At 38.6% G+C, this 24117-nt stretch overlaps 1 protein-coding gene across 1 annotated transcript; it reads left to right on the top strand.

Moving 5' to 3' along the window:
* The first annotated feature begins 8802 nt into the window (after positions 1-8802).
* On the top strand, positions 8803-16157 carry LOC6050506 (WASH complex subunit 3). Its single transcript, XM_038254364.1, has 3 exons — positions 8803-9162; positions 12969-13083; positions 13198-16157. Exons 2-3 carry the CDS (start codon positions 12987-12989, stop codon positions 14835-14837), a joined length of 1737 nt encoding a protein of 578 aa, XP_038110292.1. The 5' UTR covers positions 8803-9162; positions 12969-12986; the 3' UTR covers positions 14838-16157.
* Positions 16158-24117: the final 7960 nt, after the last annotated feature.

The following is a 24117-nucleotide window of genomic DNA, read 5'->3' as shown; positions in this document are numbered from 1 at the left end:
CGAGTTATAATTACAAATGTTTACGGTAGTCTCACTTGTACGTGCGTCAAACGCATCCTGACCTGAAATCCCTTTGCCCTTTGTCGCACTTACATCAATTTTCAGGGAGTGACAAGATAGCACGACAAGATTGAAACTACTTTCATATGAAAAGTGACAAAAATTTTCGGAGCTTTTTTGGTTTTCATTGAATATCTCAGGATTGAAATCGAATTTTGGGGATCTGTGAAGGTCAAAAGGTGAGGCATTGTGAGCTGCACAAAATGGCGTTCTTAACTCAATTTGGTCCAAAATGCACGTACGACAAGTTAGCACGATGGCGACGATATGCTCAAAACAATAATTTAGCATAGTTTATTGCGAATCATTATTTAATGTTTTATATTCAAAGCTAAAAAAGAAAAGAATTAATAATAAATTAATAAACATAAAAAAACATATGGTTAAATACTAACTAGACCTAGAGCAACACAAGCTTTTTAAACAAAACAAATATGAAGTTTCTATGATAAGCTCTTAAAATAAGGTTTACACCAAAATCTATTTTTTTCTGATTTTTGTAAAAAAGGATCATTTTTATAAACAATAATTCAAGCAGTCACATAGTACTTATAAAAACATGTGACATTTTATTTCTTTGGACTAATAAGTGTAAAGCTTAAGTCTTTATTGGGATTAAAATAAAAACTTTTTTAACACCTAAACTCCCAAGCTCGAGAAATAGGGGGAATTTATATGGAACTTGGGGGACCATCCATAAACCACGAGGGGGTATGGTGATTGTCCACGATCCATACAAAAAAGTTGTTTTTTGTATGGACAATTGTCCACGAGGGGGGGGGGGGTAACAGATTCCAAAAAAAGTGTCCACGTGGTTTATGGATGGTCCCTTTATGATTTTAAATGATTGCTTTTTGTTCCGAATAACAGTTGGGTAATTCTCCGCCAACTCACACAGCAGTTGCCCCGACCCCTCTTCGATTTGCGTGAAACTTTGTCCTAAGGGGTAACTTTTGTCCCTGATCACGAATCCAAGGTCCGTTTTTTGATATCTCGTGACGGAGGGGCGGTACGACCCCTTCCATTTTTGAACATGCGAAAAAAGAGGTGTTTTTCAATAATTTGCAGCCTGAAACGGTGATGAGATAGAAATTTGGTGTCAAAGGGACTTTTATGTAAAATTAGACGCTCGATTTGATGGCGTACTCAGAATTCCGAAAAAACGTATTTTTCATCGAAAAAAAACACTAAAAAAGTTTTAAAAATTCTCCCATTTTCCGTTACTCGACTGTAAAAAAATTTGGAACATGTCATTTTATGGGAAATTTAATGTAGTTTTCGAATCTACATTGTCCCAGAAGGGTCATTTTTTCATTTAGAACAAAATTTTTCATTTTAAAATTTCGTGTTTTTTCTAACTTTGCAGGGTTATTTTTTAGAGTGTAACAATGTTCTACAAAGTTATAGAGCAGACAATTACAAAAATTTTGATATATAGACATAAGGGGTTTGCTAATAAACATCACGAGTTATCGCGATTTTACGAAAAAAAGTTTTGAAAAAGTTGGTCGTCATCGATCATCGCCGTTCATCGTCACCCGTGACAGACACGGACGACAAAACAAAGAGAAACGCAAAAAGTAACTTTTTCAAAACTTTTTTTCGTAAAATCGCGATAACACGTGATGTTTATTAGCAAACCCCTTAAGTCTATATATCAAAAATTTTGTAATTGTCTGCTCTACAACTTTGTAGAACATTGTTACACTCTAAAAAATAACCCTGCAAAGTTAGAAAAAACACGAAATTTTAAAATGAAAAATTTTGTTCTAAATGAAAAAATGACCCTTCTGGGACAATGTAGATTCGAAAAGTACATTAAATTTCCCATAAAATGACATGTTCTAAAATTTTTTACAGTCAAGTAACGGAAAATGGAAGAATTTTTAAAACTTTTTTAGTGTTTTTTTCGATGAAAAATACGTTTTTTCGGAATTCTGAGTACGCCATCAAATCGGGCGTCTAATTTTACATAAAAATCCCTTTGACACCAAATTTCTATCTCATCACCCGTTCAGGCTGCAAATTATTGAAAAACACCTCTTTTTTCGCATGTTCAAAAATGGAAGGGGTCGTACCGCCCCTCCGTCACGAGATATCAAAAAACGGACCTCGGATTCGTGATCAGGGACAAAAGTTACCCCTTAGGACAAAGTTTCACGCAAATCGAAGAGGGGTCGGGGCAACTTTTCCCGATTTCGTGTGAGTTGGTAGAGAATTACCCAGTTATGCAATTAACATTCTTATTCATTGAGATTATTTTACCAAATTATGATTTTTTATTCATTTGTTTTAATTGGGTCCCAAGATAAAGCTTAAATTTTTGATCTAATTGTTCACAACGATTAAGCTTACTTTTATCAGCGCAATGACCCTTTATACGATCTCAAAGGGTAAACGGTACACATCAACCAGAGCTTTTGGACCAAGATTTTTGCTACAGACTTTTTAGTATCTTTTAAACTATGGAATCTATCGATATGATTTATTATTCATCCCCGAAAGCACTGTTTTCAAAGTTATTTACAACAAAGTTTGACTATTTTTACAATCAGATTGTTGCAGGTCCGTTTGTTTGACAATTTTGGAATAATAGGACTACAACTTCCTTGGTTTCTGTGTACCCTTAAACATGTTTTTAATATATATTTTGAAAAAAATCCTTGACATTTCTTTCTTGAAAGAAATTATCTTGCTTGACAGCTCATTCCAAGGAGACTATAGTTGATGCATCGTAAAATGTTTTCTTTTCATTTATTTTTTTCTAATCTAATTTAATCTGATTTCTTTTCATTTTTTTGCATTAAAATAATAAAAAGAGATTACGACAGATGGTTCATAAAATTAAATCCTGATAATCAAACGAGATCAAATAAAGTCTAATTTGTGTTGCACGTCCTAAGTCCCACGCAACACGTGCTACCATTTACAAAATCCTTGGAAAAAAATCATAAATTGACACAGACTTTAACGCAACAAACTTCGCCTAACTACAGTTTCATTACTTCGCAGGAAACGCTCTATCCCCTTCCTCCAAGCCACTTCCATCAACCTCCTTCTAATCAGTGACGACCTTCTCGAAACGCGTTCATTTTTTTTACATAATCACCCGCTCCACGTGCGCATACCCTAACCCAAATTCTTTCGACGCACTTCCAGATAAGACGAAATTTCGACAACAAATTCCTTACGCAACGCAAATGATAAACAACCTGCCGTTATCTTCACTTGGCCAACAGCAAGTATTCTGTCGCGTCATGCTGTTGTTGTTGTTGTAGAGCTTCGCCTTCTGGCCCTGGGTAAGGTTCTGAAGCGCAAGAGTATTGCGCATCATGGCCTCAAAAGTGCTAACAATTTCATCATCGGTATTGCGCATCTCATTTCAGGTTCTGAACGATGTGACAGGTCGCGTCATTCGTGACAGTCGTGACGCAATCGTTGCAGTTCTTTGTTGGAACAACGTTACTGCAGACTGGAGTTGACGATGTTTACAAAGTCGAAATTATTTTCTCCGAAAATGGAAACATTGTTGTCGATTTCGTAATCGAAGCAAGCGAGAATAATTTTGAGAACAATGCCGCCGTTTTTGAAATCGAAAACACACGTTTTCAGTGACGTCTGCCTTTGTTCAATGAGGTAATATCAGGTAACTATCAGATGACGTCACGCCGTCGGTTGAGTAAGGGGAAAAACTTCCCGGATGAGTCATCGTTCCGTGTTCCTTAGGATTAGCGGGTCGTCAATCGGAAGTAGGCAGTAGGCCCATGTGTCATCCGGCTATTTTGGCGCACGGGATGACTCGGGTTACGTGGAATTACACGCTGAGTCCTTCGAGTATTCCAACCGGCGATGATCTGTGCGACCCATTACGCCGTCGCAATGGCCATGGCCTCACTTGATGAGGACAAATTGATACAAACGCAGCAGCAGTAGAGCACCGAGAGCTCTTTGTGTCTGCGAGGGGGTCGAAAATAGGTGAGCGCCGCCGAGCTCGTTCTGGAACCATTTAGTAGTCCATGATGAGTCTGTTGTCTGAGGGTCCGTCCACTGCAAACGGCCACGAGCGAGAAAGAGAGATAAAAGGAAAGGTCTGCCAGACAAAGAACCAGACTCTTTCTCTCTCTCTATGTCAATGCAGGGGGGAACGACCGACGAGTGGAGTAGAGAGTGTGGGGCGAGCGGAGCTGTCAGACGGACTAAGAATATGCACCCTACTCACCTCTCGCCATACCCCCCTCGCTACCCAAATCACCACACACTGCTGGCGTGGTGTTGTTGCCATTCATTCTGTTCTCCCCTCGGTCTTTCAAAGTGCTTGGATGTGTGCGGCGATGTCTGGCTGCCAAGTGAGAGAGTGTGAGCAGGCCATGGCGTGGCGGTGCGATACCAGTACTGACCTGGCATAATTTCCCGAACGGCTGCGGCTGACGGCGTTTCTTCTAGGGGAGAATGATGGCGCGATGGTGGTGAAATTCGGGGAGAAAGGACATCATTTTGGGTGGGAGGGTGAAATGATTGGGGCTATTAGAAGTGGGAAAGGTTATTGGAAGATTAATGTAGTGATGATTCAAATCAAAAATATTAATCTAAATAGCTCTTGAACTGAACAAACCATATGTTTTCAAATTATAAACAAAATATTTTAAAACTTATAGGTAATAAGTATAATCTATTATTGCTCATTCATAATTATTTATAATATACACTCAAAAAAATGAGTTCACGTAAACGTGAACAGAGTTCATGCCACCGGGAACCAGGAAGAAAACTGTTCACTTTCATGGTGCAATAGAGGAGAAAAGCAACTCGCGACAAAATGTTGAGGCTAGGAATTTTGACAGGTATGATTTTCATAAAGTATTCGCCTCCTTTTCTCTCCCACAAAAAAACTGGGGACAAGGTAGCTGCCAAACTAGGCAAAAATGTTAAAGTCACTCACAAAATGAACTTTGAGTGATTTGAGTTCATTTTTGACGTCACGATTTTCTCCTCTATGCACTATAAAAGTTGAACAGTTTTCTTCCTGGTTCCCGGTCGCATGAACTCTGTTCACGTTTACGCGAACTCATTTTTTTGAGTGTATATAAAAAAATTCGACGGTTTTGTTCGAACGCGAATCAGTTCAATACGGAGCGTCGGATCGAGATGCTTTTTGTTGCGTTGGGTTCGTATAAGCCCAAGGATGGTTCATATGCCAAAAAGTTACAACTTTGGCCACTGTGGAACCGATTCGGCAAATTGTATGGAGAAAGTTACGTAAAAAACATATTTTGATCACAGGAGGCTGAATAGACAAAAAATCAAAAAACCTCAACAAACGAAAAAAAAGGCAGAACGAAGTTTGTCGGGTAAGGCTTGTTATTTATAATAGCTAAACATTTTATTATAGCTAATTTTCAGAGTTTTTTTTATTTTTATTTTTTTTTTGAGTAGGTCCTATAGACATATAAAAACAATGGCTTATAGAACCTTTTAAAAAAAACTCTAGATTAACACTATTGCATCCATATTCCTAATACATAATAATGCTTGTATATATTAGAAAATTCGTATCTTGAGAAGGAGTTTTCTGCTCGATTTAGTGTCTTTGGTAAAGTTGAAGTTTTATATTAAAGATTTTCCTATAAAAATGAGAACATCGGGAAAAATCCCGATTTTTTGCTTACTTTTTTGAACAAACATTTTCAAAGGGCATAATTTCATCATATCATTATTTTTAGGCAATTTTACATCAAAAAATGATTTTTTTGATACTTTCGAGTGTTTTTTTTTTTGCGACGTTAACAGATTATTTTGAAAATTTATTAAACCAAAAAAAAATCGAAAAACTTTTTAACTTTTAATGAAAATAGAAGCCTTATCAACCAAAAAAAATCTAAAGTGTATTTTTTCTGCATTGATAATCATATTTAGCATGTTTGAGCTCGTTTGAAAATATTTTGTTATATTTTGAATAATTCGAAAAAAAAGTTCTCCAATCGGGCGAAAAAGGTAAACAATTTAATTTTTTCGCTAAAACTGCGATAAATTTAAAATTTAAGCAATGACCTTTACTTTTTTGGGTACCAAACGTTGCGTCATTCAATTACGTTTGATTTTTTTATTTGATCCGCTTACCTTTTTGTGCGCGGCTTAAATCGTCTCTTACTCAGTTTAAACATGAAATATCTTCATGGGACTGTGATTAAAAATCATCTTTTTAGAAGATTTATTAAATTCTCTGTTATATGAAATTTTGTGTTTTTTTCTACATTTATGTAACCCCAACTCATCCAAAAATTCCAACATTTTATAATGCCAATATCTCAGCAACTACACGGAAAAAAGTCAATTCTCGAAATCTTGAATTGTGTTCATGAATTTGAGAACCACGAAGGAATACATTCACGTTTATAGTGCAAATGCAACGTACTCATGAATAAATTCCTTTGTGGTTCTCAAATTCATGAACACAATTCACGATTACGGGAATTGATTTTTTTTTCTGTGTTATGGTCCAATTTTCAATGTTGAAAATGAAACATTTGTGGAATTTTTTGATCTTTTCGACGAGGATATTTTGAAAATTTGAAATGAGCGCGAGCGCGAGCAATGAGCATTTTTGCTCATAAAATAAATGAGCAAACACGAGCACGAGCAAACGTGAGCTAGCTCGCGTCGCGCTCTTCCTCACGAATGAGCGAAAAATGCTCGCTCATGAGCGGATGAGCGCTCAAAATCGCAACACTGAACAAGACTAACATTTCAAGTGGGCGTAAAATTAAATGTTTGTTCTTTTTGAAACGCCGCTTTGATTCCGAAATTTTGAAAAAAAAATTGTATAATCCAATTTCAAAAATGTTTAATTTTTTAACATTGAAAATTGGACCATTAGTCCCTGAGATATTGGCATTAGAAAATGTGGAAATGTTTGGATGAAACTTTGAAAACTGCAATTTTCCTGTTTCTATTTCTTTAAGCCGCTGCTCAGTGGGTGAAATCAGACCCAAAATCGTGCTTAATTTCATAGTTTTTATATATGGGAACCAGCCGCGTTTAGCTAAGTACGATTTTAGGTTCGATTTTGCACACTGTGGGCTGTATCTCAGCAACCAGAGGTCCAATCTTCAATGTCTCTTAGATAATTTTATAGCAAATTTTGGCCACTGCAAATATTTTCAATAGTTTATGTAGATTATATTTGCAACGGCTTTTCTTATTCTTAAAACAAATCAATGGTCACTATTTTTTTTAAGCCGAAAAACTGCCAACTGAGAAACGGCTGGAATATTCAATTGCAAACCTTTTTTAACTAGAAAATGATCATTTAGAGTAATCCTGATATTATTTAGTCGAATTCAGAATCTTTGCATGGCAAATTTGTATTTTTTTGCAAATATTTCAACCACGTGGTAGCTGCCCGACGTATGGCGTCGCGGTGTTCATCGAGCTTTCATAGCATGCTAAGGAAAATTTGATGCTTTTTGAGGGAAAACCGTTGATTCCGGAGACATCGGATTGATTGCCGATGCGCCAGGTCTAGGGACAACGAATCTATATGCTCTCTTCGGGAAAAGTGTTCTCCACACCATTCTCCATAGGCCTGACCATACCAGAAGTTGGCGCGTGATTTTTCCAGACCTGTAGGAGCGTTTGAACAAAAAGTTCCAATTTCCCATAGTAATTCCCATGTAAACTTTAACCCTGATGCGCGCAGCCAGTTTACAACCAAATGAGCTGATATTTGGCATGAAAGTCCCTAAGGGCATGCCCTACAAGGGGAACCATACTAAAACTTGATCCGAGAACTTTTTGAAAAACGTACCCACCCTAATGATTATATTAGAAGGAAAAGAATTATGCCAGTTTGTTTTATTTAAACTTCAACTCAGTTTAAACTCTTGAAGGTCTGTATATTTTTTTGTTTTTATTTTTTTCGTTGCTTCTCAGATCAAATTTTAAAATTTTGAGCAACCGGAAGAGATTCAATCATTCACAATGCATTTTTCAATTCACTTGCCGTCCCTAACCCAACTGCAGTCTTATTTTTTGCTCGAAAAAAAACGTCTCGCCAGAAGCTACTTCACATCGGCCATCCCCCTATTTTTCGCACCCAAGGACCCCAGGACATCACACGTCGTCGTCCTCGTCCAGGCGTAGACGGAACGTCCTTCCAGACACACATATTGCGCCTTCCACCGCCAAATCCAAAAAACTGCAACCCGCGTGTGTCTCTAACAACACAGAAGCACTACAAAAGTGAAAGACAACAACAACAAGCTAAAGTGAGAGTACCGCCAGAATGTTGCCCAGAAGTGGGCAAGTGGTACATAGTCGGACCTCTCCCCCCTCCTTCACTGATAGGGGGCCCTATACTCACGTTGCGTTGCGTTACGTTGCGTCAATTTCTCCGCCGCGGAGCGGAAGAGAAGGTTGCGGCGGAGCGGAATCCGTAATACATACCAACACAACGCAACGCTCAACCCCAGCGCGCGCTTTCCCGTTTTGCCCCCGATTTTCTCCAAATGGGTCGCGTCGGCGCCCGGCCGCGGGAGCAGGGAGGTCGGGTATTACTTCACATTCCCCCTTGCGCGACGCAGTCGCCTCTGTGTTGGTGGAGCGCGCGCGTGTATTAAGGTCGCGCTGTATACACCGTCTGGCGGCGCACCACTACAGCGACGGCCGGCAACGCCGTTCCGTCCATGTGTCTGTGGGGGGATTCGACGACGCTTCATGGCACCTTTCTGGGAGCGCTCGGAGCTAGTCTTCAACTTACCCCCGTCGAGAGAGCACGCGAATTCTGCTAGAGCTCCGCAAGACACGTCCTAGAAGAAGTGTAAATCTCGGTCAACGTCGTGTGTTTCAGCGTAGTACACAAAACAGTAGAACCAGAAGAACCGTGAAGAAGTCGGTCGCGACGAACGGAACATTTTTCTGTGGGAAGAGACAAGTGTAGAGTGTTTTGGGATATTAAGCGATTTTGGAAACAGTGAATTCCAGGAAGATCGCGTGAAGAATTTTTGGAGTGAAGAACACGCTGAAGGATTACCTCGCAGCAGACAGTGAATACCAACTTCAAGGAGTCCCGAGAACTCCCGCCGTCCAGACAGACTGCGTTAGACAGTGAGTGTCGTTCCGAGTCCTTTTTTGGGGTTGGCCGTTTGCTTGTATGTTTTGCGGAATGAATGTGTGTGGATGTGAGTTTGGGTGGCGAATCTGTTATATTTTTGGAGAGCAGAGTTCTGTGAACCGGGGAGAACCGCTCAGACAACAAAGGCAGTTAAACTGCATCGTCGGAGAGGACTCTGACCCCGTCGTCGTCGTCGTCTTCTGATGCAATCCGGCGTGTTGTGTGTTCTGCTGCGTCTACCGCTGGAACTTACCCTTGACCTCTGCGGGCTACTCTACAGCAACCGTGAACCCCCAGAACACTTGCGTGCTGTTGCGCAGCAGCTGCAGGTCGATCACCTCCGGACGTGACTCAGTTTCGGGTGGGCACCTGCTGATGCGTCATTACCTGTATTACCTCACGCTGATTAGATTCCAGAATTCCGCACAGTGATAAGTGCGCTGCGAATTCCTTGGCCGCGTGAGTGTGGTGGGGACAATAACAACGCGGTACCGGTCCTCGTGCCCGGGAGCGTCGCACGGGGTTCGGAAACGTGCTGAAGAAGAGCGGCGCGCAGTTGATGCCTTGTTTTTGCGCAGAACCTATAGTGAATCAGAACAGGTGCATTCTAAGAGTGAAGGGACAATTGTGTCAGAATTGGGCAAGGTGATGAAATCGGGGTGGTCTACGTGATGTGTGTTCGGACTTGGATGGACTTGCAACCGTGAGAGGACTCTATTAATACGTGTGTTGTGACAAACAAGAAGATGCGCTGCACGTGTCGAGTTGTTTTTGCATTATGCAAGCCAGAACTTGAAGGCGTAGAAGGACTGAATCATTTGCTGCTGGACTTCGTCAGCGGCGGCGGTGTCGTGTTGACCTATTATTATTTCGTGTGTCTATGTGTGTGGTAATCGGTTTCGCGGAAATTGCGCAACTTGCAATTGGGACATGGTAACGTGGTGAAAATATACAATACAGTTTCAAAAGCCTGACGAAAGGTTCTGATGGTGGGACTTTCCCGAAGAAAGCGGACTCAGTGGTATTCCCGGGAATGATGGAGCAGTTTTGACTGAATTCAAAGAAATCAATTGAAACTTGGTGGACTCATGAGGTGAAGTTACTCATCAGGTTCTTTGAATTTAAAAACAAATCTACTGGTAGAAAAACTTACCGAAAACTTTACCCCAGAAACAAAGATGTAAAGCATTTAAGGAAGTAGCGTCACTTGTGTCGAAGGTGTACGATGTAACAAACATCTCTGGAGTTTTTTTTAAAGGTCCAATTAACAAAATTTCATTTGTTACTTGTTGGGTGTTTCCGAATTCCCCTGACTGAAGACGGTTAAAAAAAAAACCAAAAAGCAAAAAAGAAAAATTTTATTGGACCAAAAAAACTCTAGCTCTCAAGATCAAATCTAGATTAATTTTTCGAAAGGTTCAAACGGTGCATAGGAAACCAATGATTCATAGGTTGTTTTGAAAATATAGTTTTGAAACATTATGATCATTATGATCTACAATGCTACGATACTTTTAATGTTAAGAAAATGGATATGTAATAAAAATATTACATTTCCCTTGATGTTAACATCAAATTTTCAACTGAATATGCCTTTTTCCACATTATGTTAATGAAATTAATTCCTTGTTTTTTTTTAAATCTTGCCAACGCTATAAATAGATTTGAGTGTAGCCTAAAAATATTACAGAACAGAAGATATTTGGAATTAAATTACGTTATAACATCTATGATTTATTCAGATAATGCTTTTGTTTAATTTGACAGTATAGTTTAGTTGAAAGAAATTTCACCTATTTAATAACAACTTATTAAGGTTTACTTTTTTGTGACTAGATTTTTTTTCAAAAAGCTTTTTAAAATGCATGCACTCAAAAAAAATCAAAAATATAACTTTTATATGAATTGTCTAACTTGTTGAAACAGTACAAATTTTCATTATATTTATTTGATAACATAACAATAACATTTGTACTATGTTTTAACAGTTTCAAGCGCTATTTGTTTTAACTTAACTAGTATTTTTATAAATATTTAAACCCTTTTAAAAGTTTTTTCTTAAAATATTCAAACTTTATTTATCGAAAATACAAAACTATGAAATTAGAAAATTAAATTATACATAATTCTACGTTATTTTTTTTTTCTTTATTTTTATACATTTTAAAAAAATGTTGGTAGATTTTTTTTAAAGAAAATTTGAGTAATTTTTTGCCCTTATTTTGGATCAAAGATTTTATATAAATCCATCAAATTACAATCCTTCCAGATTTTCACCATGTATGTTATAGTTGAAATTTTATTAGATATTTTAATTAGATATTTTAATTTTAGATATATTAATTTAATTTGATCCAACTTAGTGTTTATTGAAATTTTCATTGCTTACAAAACAAAGCAGTTGCTCGAATTTCACCAAATGGGACCTTTATTGAATGCAAAGCAAATTCAACTTGTCGAATAATTATTGTTTCCAATTTGAAGCTTTCTCTTGCATTTGTTTAGAATTAAAAAAAATATATATACATTTTATTGTAAACAGTGTGTTATTGTCACTATGCCAAATTTAACTGATATTGTTGAATGCATATCTGTTTTAAAATTAAACAGAATTTGCAAAAAAAAAAGAAAGGAAAAGAATTTCGGTTATATTTCACTAAAATCGATGTTATTTTTTTCGAAATTATTCAAGTGTTAGTTAAATCTGTGGTAAAAAATTATTGTAGTGTTTACTATTACAGTAAAACAAAATTATAAAATATTTTTCAAATTTAATGAAGCAATTTGACTTTGTTTTCAAATCAATTTCACCCCAAAAAAGCGTTTTTCCCCTGAATAAATGAAAATTAAAGAAGTAGAATTACATTTTCTGACTTAAAATAAGTATTTATTTTAAGCTTACAATTTCGATGACTTTATTTTGTAGCTTAGTGAAATTCATTCAATTAAAAGCTGAAAGAAAGCTATGTTTATAAAACAAAACAAAGCTAATTAAAAAAAAAACTTTGATCTACTTTTAACCTCCAAAACCTGAGGTGATCTTAAAAAAACCCCATTCTAACACCTAAACAAACGTCTAACTTCTTTGTTCCTAAAAGTCGCAAAAAAAAAGTCCAACAAATCCCTCGCAGTTCGTAACGTAACGCGCAACAGAAAAACGGTAAACACATGGCGCTGCGACGTAAACACACTTAACAGGAAACGTGAATCATAATCTCCAGGCCAATAAACAGCACGCGAAACACACCGACACAAACACGCGCGCGCTTCGCTAATTGCGCCAATACTGGCACACAGAATCCGTCCAAGATCAACGTCTAATCTTGTTTTGTGTGGTGAACACCCTCACAAAGGCACGACTCCCGCCGATGACGCCACTAGAAATAGACAACCCCAAGTTAGTAGCAGCTGCTAGTACACACTAGTTCGGAGGGAGAAGCAAGGGGGTTGAGAGGGTTGGAGCACGATAAAAATCAATAACCGCCACGCGCGCGTCTCGCTCCTCCTCTCCTCAAATATTTATGCAAACCTGCGAAGCGACGATCCGCTCGTTGCGGCTATTATAGCGGTGCACGTTGTCACATGTCGGTTTCACGTGCGCGCATCAGCTTATTGATTACAACACACACGCCGGGGCCCGCTACCTGCTGCTTCTCCTCCTCGCCGTCGTCGTCGTCCACCTTGTTGTTGATGTTCTGAATGCTTGTGTGCCTTCTAGTAGTGTGTAGTAACGGCGCAGTTGTCGAAGCTTTTTTTGCTAACCGAGCCTCTTTCTCTGCCATTCCTCGACTCATTGCAGATGCACTAAGACCGAACTATGATGGTTGCGGAATTTGTAACACGGCAGCAGAACGGTTCGCCCATCAACGGGGAGCTACCCGGCCAGAACCACAGCAACTCCAACAGTATGCCTGGTGAGTTGAGAGGATCTTACTTGTAGCAAGCTCGAATCAATCAATGTTGATCGTTTATCGTTTCAAAAATATCTTGAAAACATTGCTGATTGTGATTTTTTCTCCAATTTACAGCACACAGTGCCTTAATGATGAGCAGCGATTCAACGGGACGCGCCAGTCCCTTCAGCGGTGACGAGGACTACAACGGCAACGGGTACGACCTGGCGGCCCACCTGAAGCGCAAGGAGCTGTTCACCCAGCGCAAGCAGCGCGAGTTTATTCCGGACAACAAAAAGGACGACAGCTACTGGGATCGGCGGCGCCGCAACAATGAAGCGGCGAAGCGATCCCGCGAGAAGCGTCGCTTCAACGATATGGTCCTGGAGCAGCGAGTCGTGGAGCTGACCAAGGAGAACCACGTGCTTAAAGCCCAGCTGGACGCGATCAAGAACAAATACAACATCTGCGGTGAGAACTTGGTCAGCGTAGATCAGATCATGGCGACGCTGCCCACCAACGAGCAGGTGCTGAGTTCGACCAAACGAGTCAAGATCAGCAATACACCGCCGTTAGTATTCCCGTTGGCGCGGACTCCAGTGTCGCAGCCTCCGCTGACTCCACAGCCGGGACCACCTACCCCGTTGCATCATCTACAGCCCCATCCTCAACAATCGCCACAGCACCTTCCAGCCCATCATATCCCACCACAGCAGCAGCAGCAGCAACAGCAACAACAACAACCCCAGCAGCAGCCCCAGCAGCAGCAATCGCAACAGGCTGCAGTCATTCATCCCAACCCGAACATCGAATCTCCGCCACCACCCCAATCGATCGCGTCCCAGCTGCAGCAGATCACCATCCAGCACACCAGCTCACACTACAGTCACCATCCGGCGGCGGCGGCTGCTGCCATCTACCGAGAGTACGAGCAACCCGCCAGCAAGCACGACCGAAGTCCGCTCATCCGGATGGAGCTGTCCGAGCGGGACGATCACCCGGCGCCACGCCCCGAGCCCCTCGCCGAACGCTCCAACCTCGATCGTGACGATGTTCCTGTGTTACCGGTTCCTACCTTTGGCTCGTCCAACTCGCACATCAGCGGGCCCCACATCTCGCACCATCCCTACTCCTCGCCCTACACGATCCCCAGCTACCCGGTGAGTTACGCCGGCGGCCTCTACCCGTCCCCGCCCCGCGAAATCAACGCCCTCCTAACGGCCAACGTGCTAAACCTGAGCCGTCGAGCCCCCTCCCCGTACGAAACCTCCAACGGAACCGGCTCCAACAGCAGCCACAGCAGTTCCGGCGACGACGAGCACGATCGCGAACATCACCACGATCACAACAACAGCCTGCCCGTCAAGCTTCGCCACAAGTCACACCTCGGCGACAAGGACGCCGCAACCGCCCTCCTGGCCCTCCAAAACATCAAGCAGGAACCCCCGCTCCGGTCCTCCTCCCCCTGGGATGACGGCGACGGCGGTTCCTCGGACGAGCGCGACTCGGGCATCTCCACCGAGTGGCCCACCAAGGCCGAACAGAAAATGCTCGTCCCCATCCCGTCCTCGCCACCCTCCACCAGCGTCTCCCCCGCCAACGGGCCCAAAATCACCTCCATCCCGGCCTCGGTCGTCATCAGCAAAAAGACGGAGGAAAACATCCATCTCCAGTCGAAACTGGCCCGGCTGGAGTCGGAGGTGGCCACTATCAAGAACATGATGATTTCCAACACCGCTGGCAGCGGATTTGGTGTGACCGCGGCGGCCCAGTGACGCCGCCGGACCATGATCCGTGAGGTCTAAATGGTTGGTATCAACCCGACGTCCGGCCAACCAAGCCAACAGGCGCGCAGCGACTTTGACAGCTCCGCCCCGCGACTTGGTGAGCGAGCGAACCTCGTTTTGTGATGAGAGCACTCTGGTGTGACCAAGGTATGTGTTTGTATATTAGGCAGTGCAACCAGCGAACGGAACAACAAAAAAAACGGGACCGAGTGAGCCTCAGCTGTAAGATATATGGTGGAAAGTCTTATTTTTTACACGTAAAACAAAACAGAAAACATATTTATTGCTAATTATTAAGGAGAAAGATAGCATTTTTTGACGGAAAGAGAGCGAGTGCGAACGAGAGAGAGAATTGTTATTTCTTTTAGCAAACAAGGGTCGCGGACCGATAACGGAGCGGAAAGATAAGGTCAAAACAAGTGAAAGCGTGTATGATAACCTAGATTTTAACTGCAACTGTTTAAAACAATGAAAGGACACGGAAGGAAAAAAACAAAAAAGGAAACAGTTGAGAGCAACTTTTTATCTTCAGGGAAGATTGTGTAGTTCCGCGAAACTGATTGAAAGGAGAACCGGCAAAACACACACGTTTCGGAATTGTGATATATTTTTTGTTTTTGATACAGAGCGAGAGGAATGTAAGAGGACAAATCAGCCTTCTTTTTGTGTATTTTTTATTAGAGTTGAACAAAAAGAGAAGGTGAGTTTTTTTTTAATTTATTACCTTTATATTTTCCTGTAAGTACCACAGTTATTAGAAAAGCAAAAAAGATGAAGAAAAAAAAACACACACAGACAGAGGAAATTTGAGAAATTTCAAAACACCCCCACACAACAACTGTTATATCTTTGATGCCATCACCGGGATATAAAACTAGGTGATTGAGCGGGTCTCAGCTGGACCCAAACACCCCCTCACCATTCGAGGGAGAATCGACCATAAAATATTAATTAAAAGAAAAAAGAAATCAAAAACCACACAAGTAAACTCTATTGTTCTAAATTTTAATCCTATAAGAGCGAAACGTAAGAAAAAAAAATCAGCCTCACATTATTCGAAGATGAATGAAAATTACTTTCCACGCGAAGTTGGCGCTGACTTTCAGAACTGATCTTAAAAAAATCACTACTACTTACAAATTTATTACTACAAGCATCCTTACTACAACTGAACTCTATTTGTAGCTATTAATCGGTAGTTTTAAAACAACAAAAATGTCATTTTTAATCGTAATCAAGAAGAAAGATATGCAAACAAATGTATAATTTGTATCAAATTTATGTATTTAAATATATATTTTTAAAAAATATGGCTTCGGTCTCCTCACTTTATATGGAAAATATCACAGACCCATTGTAAAAATACCATCAGTACGTTTTGCTAAGAACTTTTTTGAAAGCAAGAGTCCTGATTGCTCCAAAAAAACTCTTACGCTCGCGACAAAAAACTGCTTCAACCGTTTCCTACCGTTTGTCACTTCCACACCAATCGCTACAGAATACTTTCTCTTTACTCTCTCTCTAACTCGGGCAATCGGGTAGTACAACGAATGGTTCAGAGAGACCGATTGGGTTATGTCACTCAGTCGCTGAGTCGAAATAGTTTGCGATTTGCTTTGTTTTTCTCATTTATTAAAATCAATTATAACCAAAATATTTTGCATTTTAATAAAATAATAATAATAATAATAATAATAATACAACTTCAAAGACAAATTTAAAAGCAATTTCCACCTTGCCAAATGCAAATTTACGGCAAACTGTGGTAGTGCAGGCCAAAAGAGCGCCGAGCTGGTATGTTGTTAGATTCTCTCATCTCTGAACGTATTCGTGTGTGACTCGGGTCGACGGACGGAGTAGGCAAAGAAATTCACGAAGTATTTGTGTCGCTGTGAGGAGCGATTGAGCAAGTCGCTGGCAGCCTGAGCGTCGTGTTCGCTCGCGAATGGTGGCGAGCTCTAGTCGGCAAAGATGCGCTCGGCGATGAACCGAAGATCAGGACCTTTGGCACTGAATTTTTGAATCTGATTAAAAAATCAGTTTCAACCCACAAACCGTTTTAAATAACATCTGTGAGTGGATGTTTACATTGTCATTCTTTACACAGAAATTTCTGTGAAATTACAAAAAAATAGTAATGGATTATTTCTCTGGAAATTAGCAATTTTTTAAAGACATTTTTAATTTTGCTATTGTGTTTGTTTGGATGATTTTTGTCAAAGAAAACTATTTTTCATCATTAGTTTTTCCATGCAAAAGGGTGACGAGCGGGAATTCCCGGGAAATCGGGTTCCGGGAATTTTCCGGGAAATGGCAAAACTCAACTCTCGATTCCCGGGAAATTGAAAATCTAGAGAACCATCACCCTCTACATGCAAGCCTCCATACAATGTTTCTCTCTATTTTAATAATTGATTTTTTGTTACAATAAGAATTTTGAAAATACATATTTCTTATTTTACTAATTTTTTTAATATATTTAAAAAAGCATTTTTTTGCGATAAGTTTTAGGATGTCGTTAAAAAAATATCTTTTAAGCAAAAAAAAACAACAATAAATATCTTTATAAAATTGGATTCAACATTTTTTTCAAATTTTCAAATATTTTTTATTTAAAGAGCAGTAAATTTCACAAAAGTTTCATTATTTAAAAATAAATAATCGAACTAAAAGTTTCCAAGATATCACGAGTTGGGGGCTCATGAGATGACACTGACAAAACCACATTTTATAAAAAAAATGTCAACATCAAGAGACTTTTCAGCTTCTCCAACATATTTATTGCCGAAGTGATTTCCTACAAAAAATAGTTTTAAATAGCAAAAAAAAAAATTATAATTATAATTATCATAATTATAACCTACAATATTGCTGAAGCATCAAATCGATCAGAAAATCCAATCTCAGGATAAGATTTTCGATTATTCACATGCGCATTTTGTATAACCAGCCTTAAAAATTGTATGGAGCCTCGTATGGAAAACTAATTATGAAAAATGGCTTCATTTGAATGCAAGAATAATGTTTAATTAAAATTAAAAAATGCAAAGAGAAGACGTTTAGCGAAACCGTAGAAAATTATTACTCAATTTTTTACCTTTAAATTTTTAAACCATCCATATTTAAATTTTTACAGTTTATCACACTAGCCTAGTTATAGTAATTTGATTTATTATTTTCATGGTTTCAAAGAATTTTTTTTCAAGTTCTCACTTTTGACACAAAGAGGGGAGACAAAAGCTTTAAAAAATATAATGTATAAGAAGAAGAATTAGATTACATCTTAGGCATTCGATTGATTATGAAATTGTATCATATTTTATTTATTCATGGTAAATTATGGTCCTCTTTTTTATACTATCTATGCATTATTTCTGATAATCAATGATCTGATCATTTTTTCTTTCAAAAACGCCAAAAATCAAAAATTGACATGTTGACATTTAACTATGTAATTCCTTGGAACAAGCTGTCAAAGAAAAGTCCTTATGTCTTTCTGATTTCATTGTTGATTTGTTTTGCACGTTTTGTGGTCGTACAAAGCTTCAATGCGCTTAGAAATAAAAAGCATTTCCGAATTTGACGAGTGAAGAGAAGCATATATACAGTCCAAATTTGATTATCCGAAGTCCACATGTTTTTAAAACTTTCGGATAGTAAAACTTCGAATAACCAAAACTTTGGATAATCGTGGCTTCGAATAGTTGAGTCTGGACCGATAAAAAAATAAAAATAGCAGTCGAATTAAAATTTTAATGGATGAGATATTTAGTAAAATAAAATTGTATACTGTTTAATAATAAAAACTCAAGAACATTTCTTGACTTTTTTTTGATAAGGTCCAATAAACAAATGTAAACATTGAGTGTATCCCGCTTACTCCGATGGACTTTGACATAAGGTGTGAAAGGGATACACTCAATGTTTACATTTGTTTATAGGACCTTATCAAAAAAAAGTCAAGATTTGAAAAGTAAAAATGGTGAACTGTGATTATTTATATTTGACTATATGATAAAAAATAAGTAAAATCTACATGTATGTCAAATATTTTTGTAACTATTAATATCAGTTCCAATGTATTTCCCACCTGGTCTCTTCTCATTACATCACTACAGTGCCTAATGCCAGTCACTAATTACAGAACTAAACAACGCAAACAACAGTCAACAACAGCAGCAGAGGCACCTATCGACGTTTGGAATCTAAATACCAATCCAGCGCACACGTGCAAATCTGGGGACGTACACGTTGCTCCAGCGGTTTTTTGACCCACCTGGCACCTGGACCTGGCAAGTGAGCAATTGCGTAACAGGCCCGAATGAAGTGCGGGAAAGAATGTATGCAAATGGCAGAGCAAAATCGAACCCATCAGTTGACGAATGGTTTGGGGTCTTTTTTTTTACGGTCGAAAAAGAACGGTGACCTTTTTAAGGGGCTTGAAGCAAAGTGGGTAAAGACAAGTTTTTTTTTATAATTTTCTAAAATTATGATTTGAAAATAATTCAAGCAAAAACAATAAAAAAATATTTTGAAAAAATCTATAGAAAAAATACTACTTAACCCCAACCTTCCCCTACAACCTGATTGACGCGTCGTCGCCGTCGTCGTCGTCGGAATGGCAACTATTCTACGCCTCCACGGTGATCACGTTTCAGCGACGGCAGTCACATTGCTCGGAAGGTGATGCGCGTGCCGACGACTCCTTAACGGCTCACGCGGCAATAGAACAACAGTCCCAGCAGCAGGGCAGGGCAATAGGTGTGGGGGCGAGAAGTCACCAACAATGGGGTGGAACCTGCCCCCCTTCGGCGGTGATGATGCAGTCGTCGACAGTGGAGTTGTTCCTGGTTTTCTCTCGGTTGGATAATACAAGCTTTCAAGTGGATTGCTTTGAAACGGGATGCAATTACGCAAAAATCAAAGCAAGATTAAGTAAGTTCTTGAAAATTATATTGTTTTCGTTATTTAAAACAAGCCTTACCCGACAAACTTCGTTCTGCCTTTTTTTCGTTTGTTGACGATTTAGCTCTTTTGCTTACTCAGCCTCCTGTGATCAAAATTTGATTATACGCAATTTTTCCCATACAAACGGCAGATTATCCGGAATCGGTTCCAGAGTGGCCAAAGTTGTAACTTTTTGGCGTAAGAACCTTCCTTGGACTTATACGAACCCAACGCAACAAAGAACCCCTCGATCCGACGTTCCGTGTTGAATTGATTCGCGTTCGAACAAAACCGTCGAAATTTTTTATATATATAGATTCAATGAATCAATTAGCAGTTTTGAGAATGTATATGAAACGCTCAGTTTTGGGACTGTTTGTTTTAATTACCTTAAGAGCGAGTTTTTCACCAATGTGTAACAGGTCGTATCGAGGTGCTCCGATTTGGATGAAACTTTCAGCGTTTTTTTTTTGTCTATACATGAGATGAACTCATGCCAAATATGAGCCCTTTACGACAAAGGGAAGTGGGGTAAAACGGGCTTTGAAGTTTGAGGTCGAAAACACATGAAAAATCTTAAAATTGCTCGCATTTCCGTAAAACTTCATCAATTCCAACTCTCTTATATGCATTCGAAAGGTCTTTTGAAGCCCTTCAAAATGAGCCATAGACACCCAGGATTGGTTTGACTTTTCTCTTAGCTTTTGCAAATTACTGTTAAAAATGGATTTTTTAAAACCTTAATATCTTTTTGCAACAGCCTCTAACACCCAAACTCCTATAGGTCAAAAGAGAGGTAATTACATGGACTATAAGCCTACGGTGTTAACTTTTTGGCCAATCGCAGTTTTTCTCATAGTTTTTCGATTTTTCTAGAACAAACATTTTACAACGTTAGTTTTTGCCTTGTGGGGCGCCATAGCGGAACTATTTGGTCTCAATTTTGTCATATTCGGAATCCTCGGACAATTTCACGTAAGTTAGAAGTATTGGAATTGTAAATTTGATTGGAAAAATTGCCATTTAGAATGAATTAAAATATTTTTTAACAATTTGTTGGATTAGGGGTAAAACAGGTTTTCGCCTACTTGATACAGCATTTGACGTATTGATCACAGGGTAAATAAGATCTATTTCTTTTTTCAAAAATGTTTTATTTAATTATTTATTAAATCAAATTTACAACTCCAATACTTCCAACTTACGTGAAATTGTCCGAGGATTCCGAATATGACAAAATTGAGACCAAATATGCCGCTATGGAGGCCTACAGGGAAAAAACTAACGTTGTAAAATGTTTGTTCTAGAAAAATCGAAAAACCATGAGAAAAACTGCGATTGGCCAAAAAGTTAACACCGTAGGCTTATAGTCCATGTAATTACCTCTCTTTTGACCTATAGGAGTTTGGGTGTTAGAGGCTGTTGCAAAAAGATATTAAGGTTTTAAAAAATCCATTTTTAACAGTAATTTGCAAAAGCTAAGAGAAAAAGTCAAACCAATCCTGGGTGTCTATGGCTCATTTTGAAGGGCTTCAAAAGACCTTTCGAATGCATATAAGAGAGTTGGAATTGATGAAGTTTTACGGAAATGCGAGCAATTTTAAGATTTTTCATGTGTTTTCGACCTCAAACTTCAAAGCCCGTTTCACCCCACTTCCCTTTGTCGTAAAGGGCTCATATTTGGCATGAGTTCATCTCATGTATAGACAAACAAACGCTGAAAGTTTCATCCAAATCGGAGCACCTCGATACGACCTCTAGAACAAACCGAGCAATATTTACAAATACTGCCTCTTAAATTGTGTTGGAAGCTGGTTTTTTTTTCCTTTTTTCACCAAAATGTATTCTATGCAATGCATAAATGTAAAACTATATGAAAAATAAAAATGTGAACAGTAAAAAGCATTTAGGCCTAACGCTTGACATGATAAAAAAAAAATCTAATTATTTTAAGTAGTAAATATGATAAACCTTAAGGAAGTCATGTTTTTTTGCCTCCTTTACCAACGTCCTTACAAACAAAGTACATTGGCGCGACTTCCGAAAGGTTAATTTCGAAACAAGTGTCACAAAAAATGTTATTTCGTCATATTTCTTGGTTTTATGGTTTTCATGATTATTTTACATATGAAATGCTCCTTTTTGCAACTATGGTTGAATTTTGTTTTTGGTTTTTTTTTTTCAAAATGCAGTTCAGACTCGATTATCCGAAGGTTTGTATGGACTTCGGTTAGTTCCCATTTTATTTAAATTTAAGCAGTTGATTGCTTTTTAAATTAAAAAATGTTTTTTCCAAGTTATCATCGATATTATTGGTTATCGTTATCGTCATCGTTATTTCGATAATTCTATCAGCAATAATATTATCGCCACTAAAGAACGATATCTCATTTGTAAAATCATTTTATAGTCGACTTAATTCAACCATTTCATGTTAAATTTCCAATGCCCTCATTAAAAAATATTTTTCTTGGAAATGTACCAAGTTTCAAAAAAAAAATACCGCATTTTTTTCGAAAATACTCAATTTTCTATAATTCCATAATATAGCTATATGGATATCATACGAAGCGAAATGTTGTATGCTTTTTCACCTTATTCGAGTTTTTGTTTGGAAAATAGTAACATTTTCACAAAATACCGTTTTTTATTCGAAAGTATTCAATTAGAAAAATACAATACGGGTGTCAAACGAAGCAAAATGTTTTTTTCACTTTATTGCAGTTTTTTTGCAAAATACAAAAAAATCACAAACTACCGTATTTTTTCAAAAATACTAAAATTCCCAAAAAATTGCCATATGGGTATGAATCGAATCGAAATTTTTTATGCTTTTTATTTTTATTAGATTTTTTTTTTGAAAATACTAAAATTTTCACAAATTACCATCATTAGGGGTGAAATTTCGAGGTAAGATTGGATCATACAAAATTCATATTTTGCCTTCCTCACTGAGGTAAGGCTATAATCCTGCTCTAAAATTGAACTTTTTATTTAAAGCTCGAAAACCCACCATGATGTATACATATCGACTCAGAATCGAAAACTGAACAAATGTCTGTGTGTATGTGTGTGTGTATGTGTGTGTGTATGTGTGTGTGTATGTGACCAATAATGTCACGCAGTTTTCTCAGCACTGGCTGAACCGATTTTGACCAAACCAAATGCATTCGACTTGGTTTAGGGTCCCATACGGTGCTATTGAATTGTTTGAAGTTTCGATAAGTAGTTCAAAAGTTATGTATAAAAATGTGTTTTCGCATATTTTTGGAAGTTGAATAAATGGCAGTAAACTGAACCAAACATCATCATGTTATACATCGTTGAATAGGTTATTGAAAGACCTTTCCAACGAGTCCAAAACATTGATATTCTGGCAACCCTGTCTCGAGTTATAACCACTTTAGTGATATTTATGTACTTTTTTGTAGCCGGATCTCACTTAAATGTATGTAAACAATGTCCGGATCCATCATCCGACCTATCGTTGGTTAGGTAATCGAAAGACCTTTCCAACGAGTCCAAAACATTGAAGATCTGGCAACCCTGTCTCAAGTTCTAACCACTTTAGTGATATTTATGTACTTTTTTTGTAGCCGGATCTCACTTAAATGTATGTAAACAATGTCCGGATCCATCATCCGACCTATCGTTGGTTAGGTAATCGAAAGACCTTTCCAACGAGTCCAAAACATTGAAGATCTGGCAACCCTGTCTCAAGTTCTAACCACTTTAGTGATATTTATGTACTTTTTTTGTAGCCGGATCTCACTTAAATGTATGTAAACAATGTCCGGATCCATCATCCGACCCATCGTTGGTTAGGTAATCGAAAGACCTTTCCAACGAGTCTAAAACATTGAAGATCTGGCAACCCTGTCTCGAGTTCTGACCACTTTAGTGATATTTATGTACTTTTTTTGTAGCCGGATCTCACTTAAATGTATGTAAACAATGTCCGGATCCATCATCCGACCTATCGTTGGTTAGGTAATCGAAAGACCTTTCCAACGAGTCCAAAACATTGATATTCTGGCAACCCTGTCTCGAGTTATAACCACTTTAGTGATATTTATGTACTTTTTTGTAGCCGGATCTCACTTAAATGTATGTAAACAATGTCCGGATCCATCATCCGACCTATCGTTGGTTAGGTAATCGAAAGACCTTTCCAACGAGTCCAAAACATTGAAGATCTGGCAACCCTGTCTCGAGTTCTGACCACTTTAGTGATATTTATGTACTTTTTTGTAGCCGGATCTCACTTAAATGTATGTAAACAATGTCCGGATCCATCATCCGACCTATCGTTGGTTAGGTA

Source organism: Culex quinquefasciatus, chromosome 2 (genome assembly GCF_015732765.1).
Source record: "Culex quinquefasciatus strain JHB chromosome 2, VPISU_Cqui_1.0_pri_paternal, whole genome shotgun sequence".
In the NCBI taxonomy this organism is placed as follows: Eukaryota; Metazoa; Arthropoda; class Insecta; order Diptera; family Culicidae; genus Culex; species Culex quinquefasciatus.
Note: the sequence above shows the minus strand (reverse complement) of the source record. Positions and strands in the feature narration are given on the sequence as shown.

Excerpts from the sequence above, each read along its gene's own strand:
- LOC6050506 (XM_038254364.1), top strand. The coding sequence starts at position 12,987 with ATGATGGTTGCGGAATTTGTAACACGGCAGCAGAACGGTTCGCCCATC. Across the intron at positions 13,084-13,197 it reads CAACTCCAACAGTATGCCTG|CACACAGTGCCTTAATGATG; the intron begins GTGAGTTGAGAG and ends TCCAATTTACAG.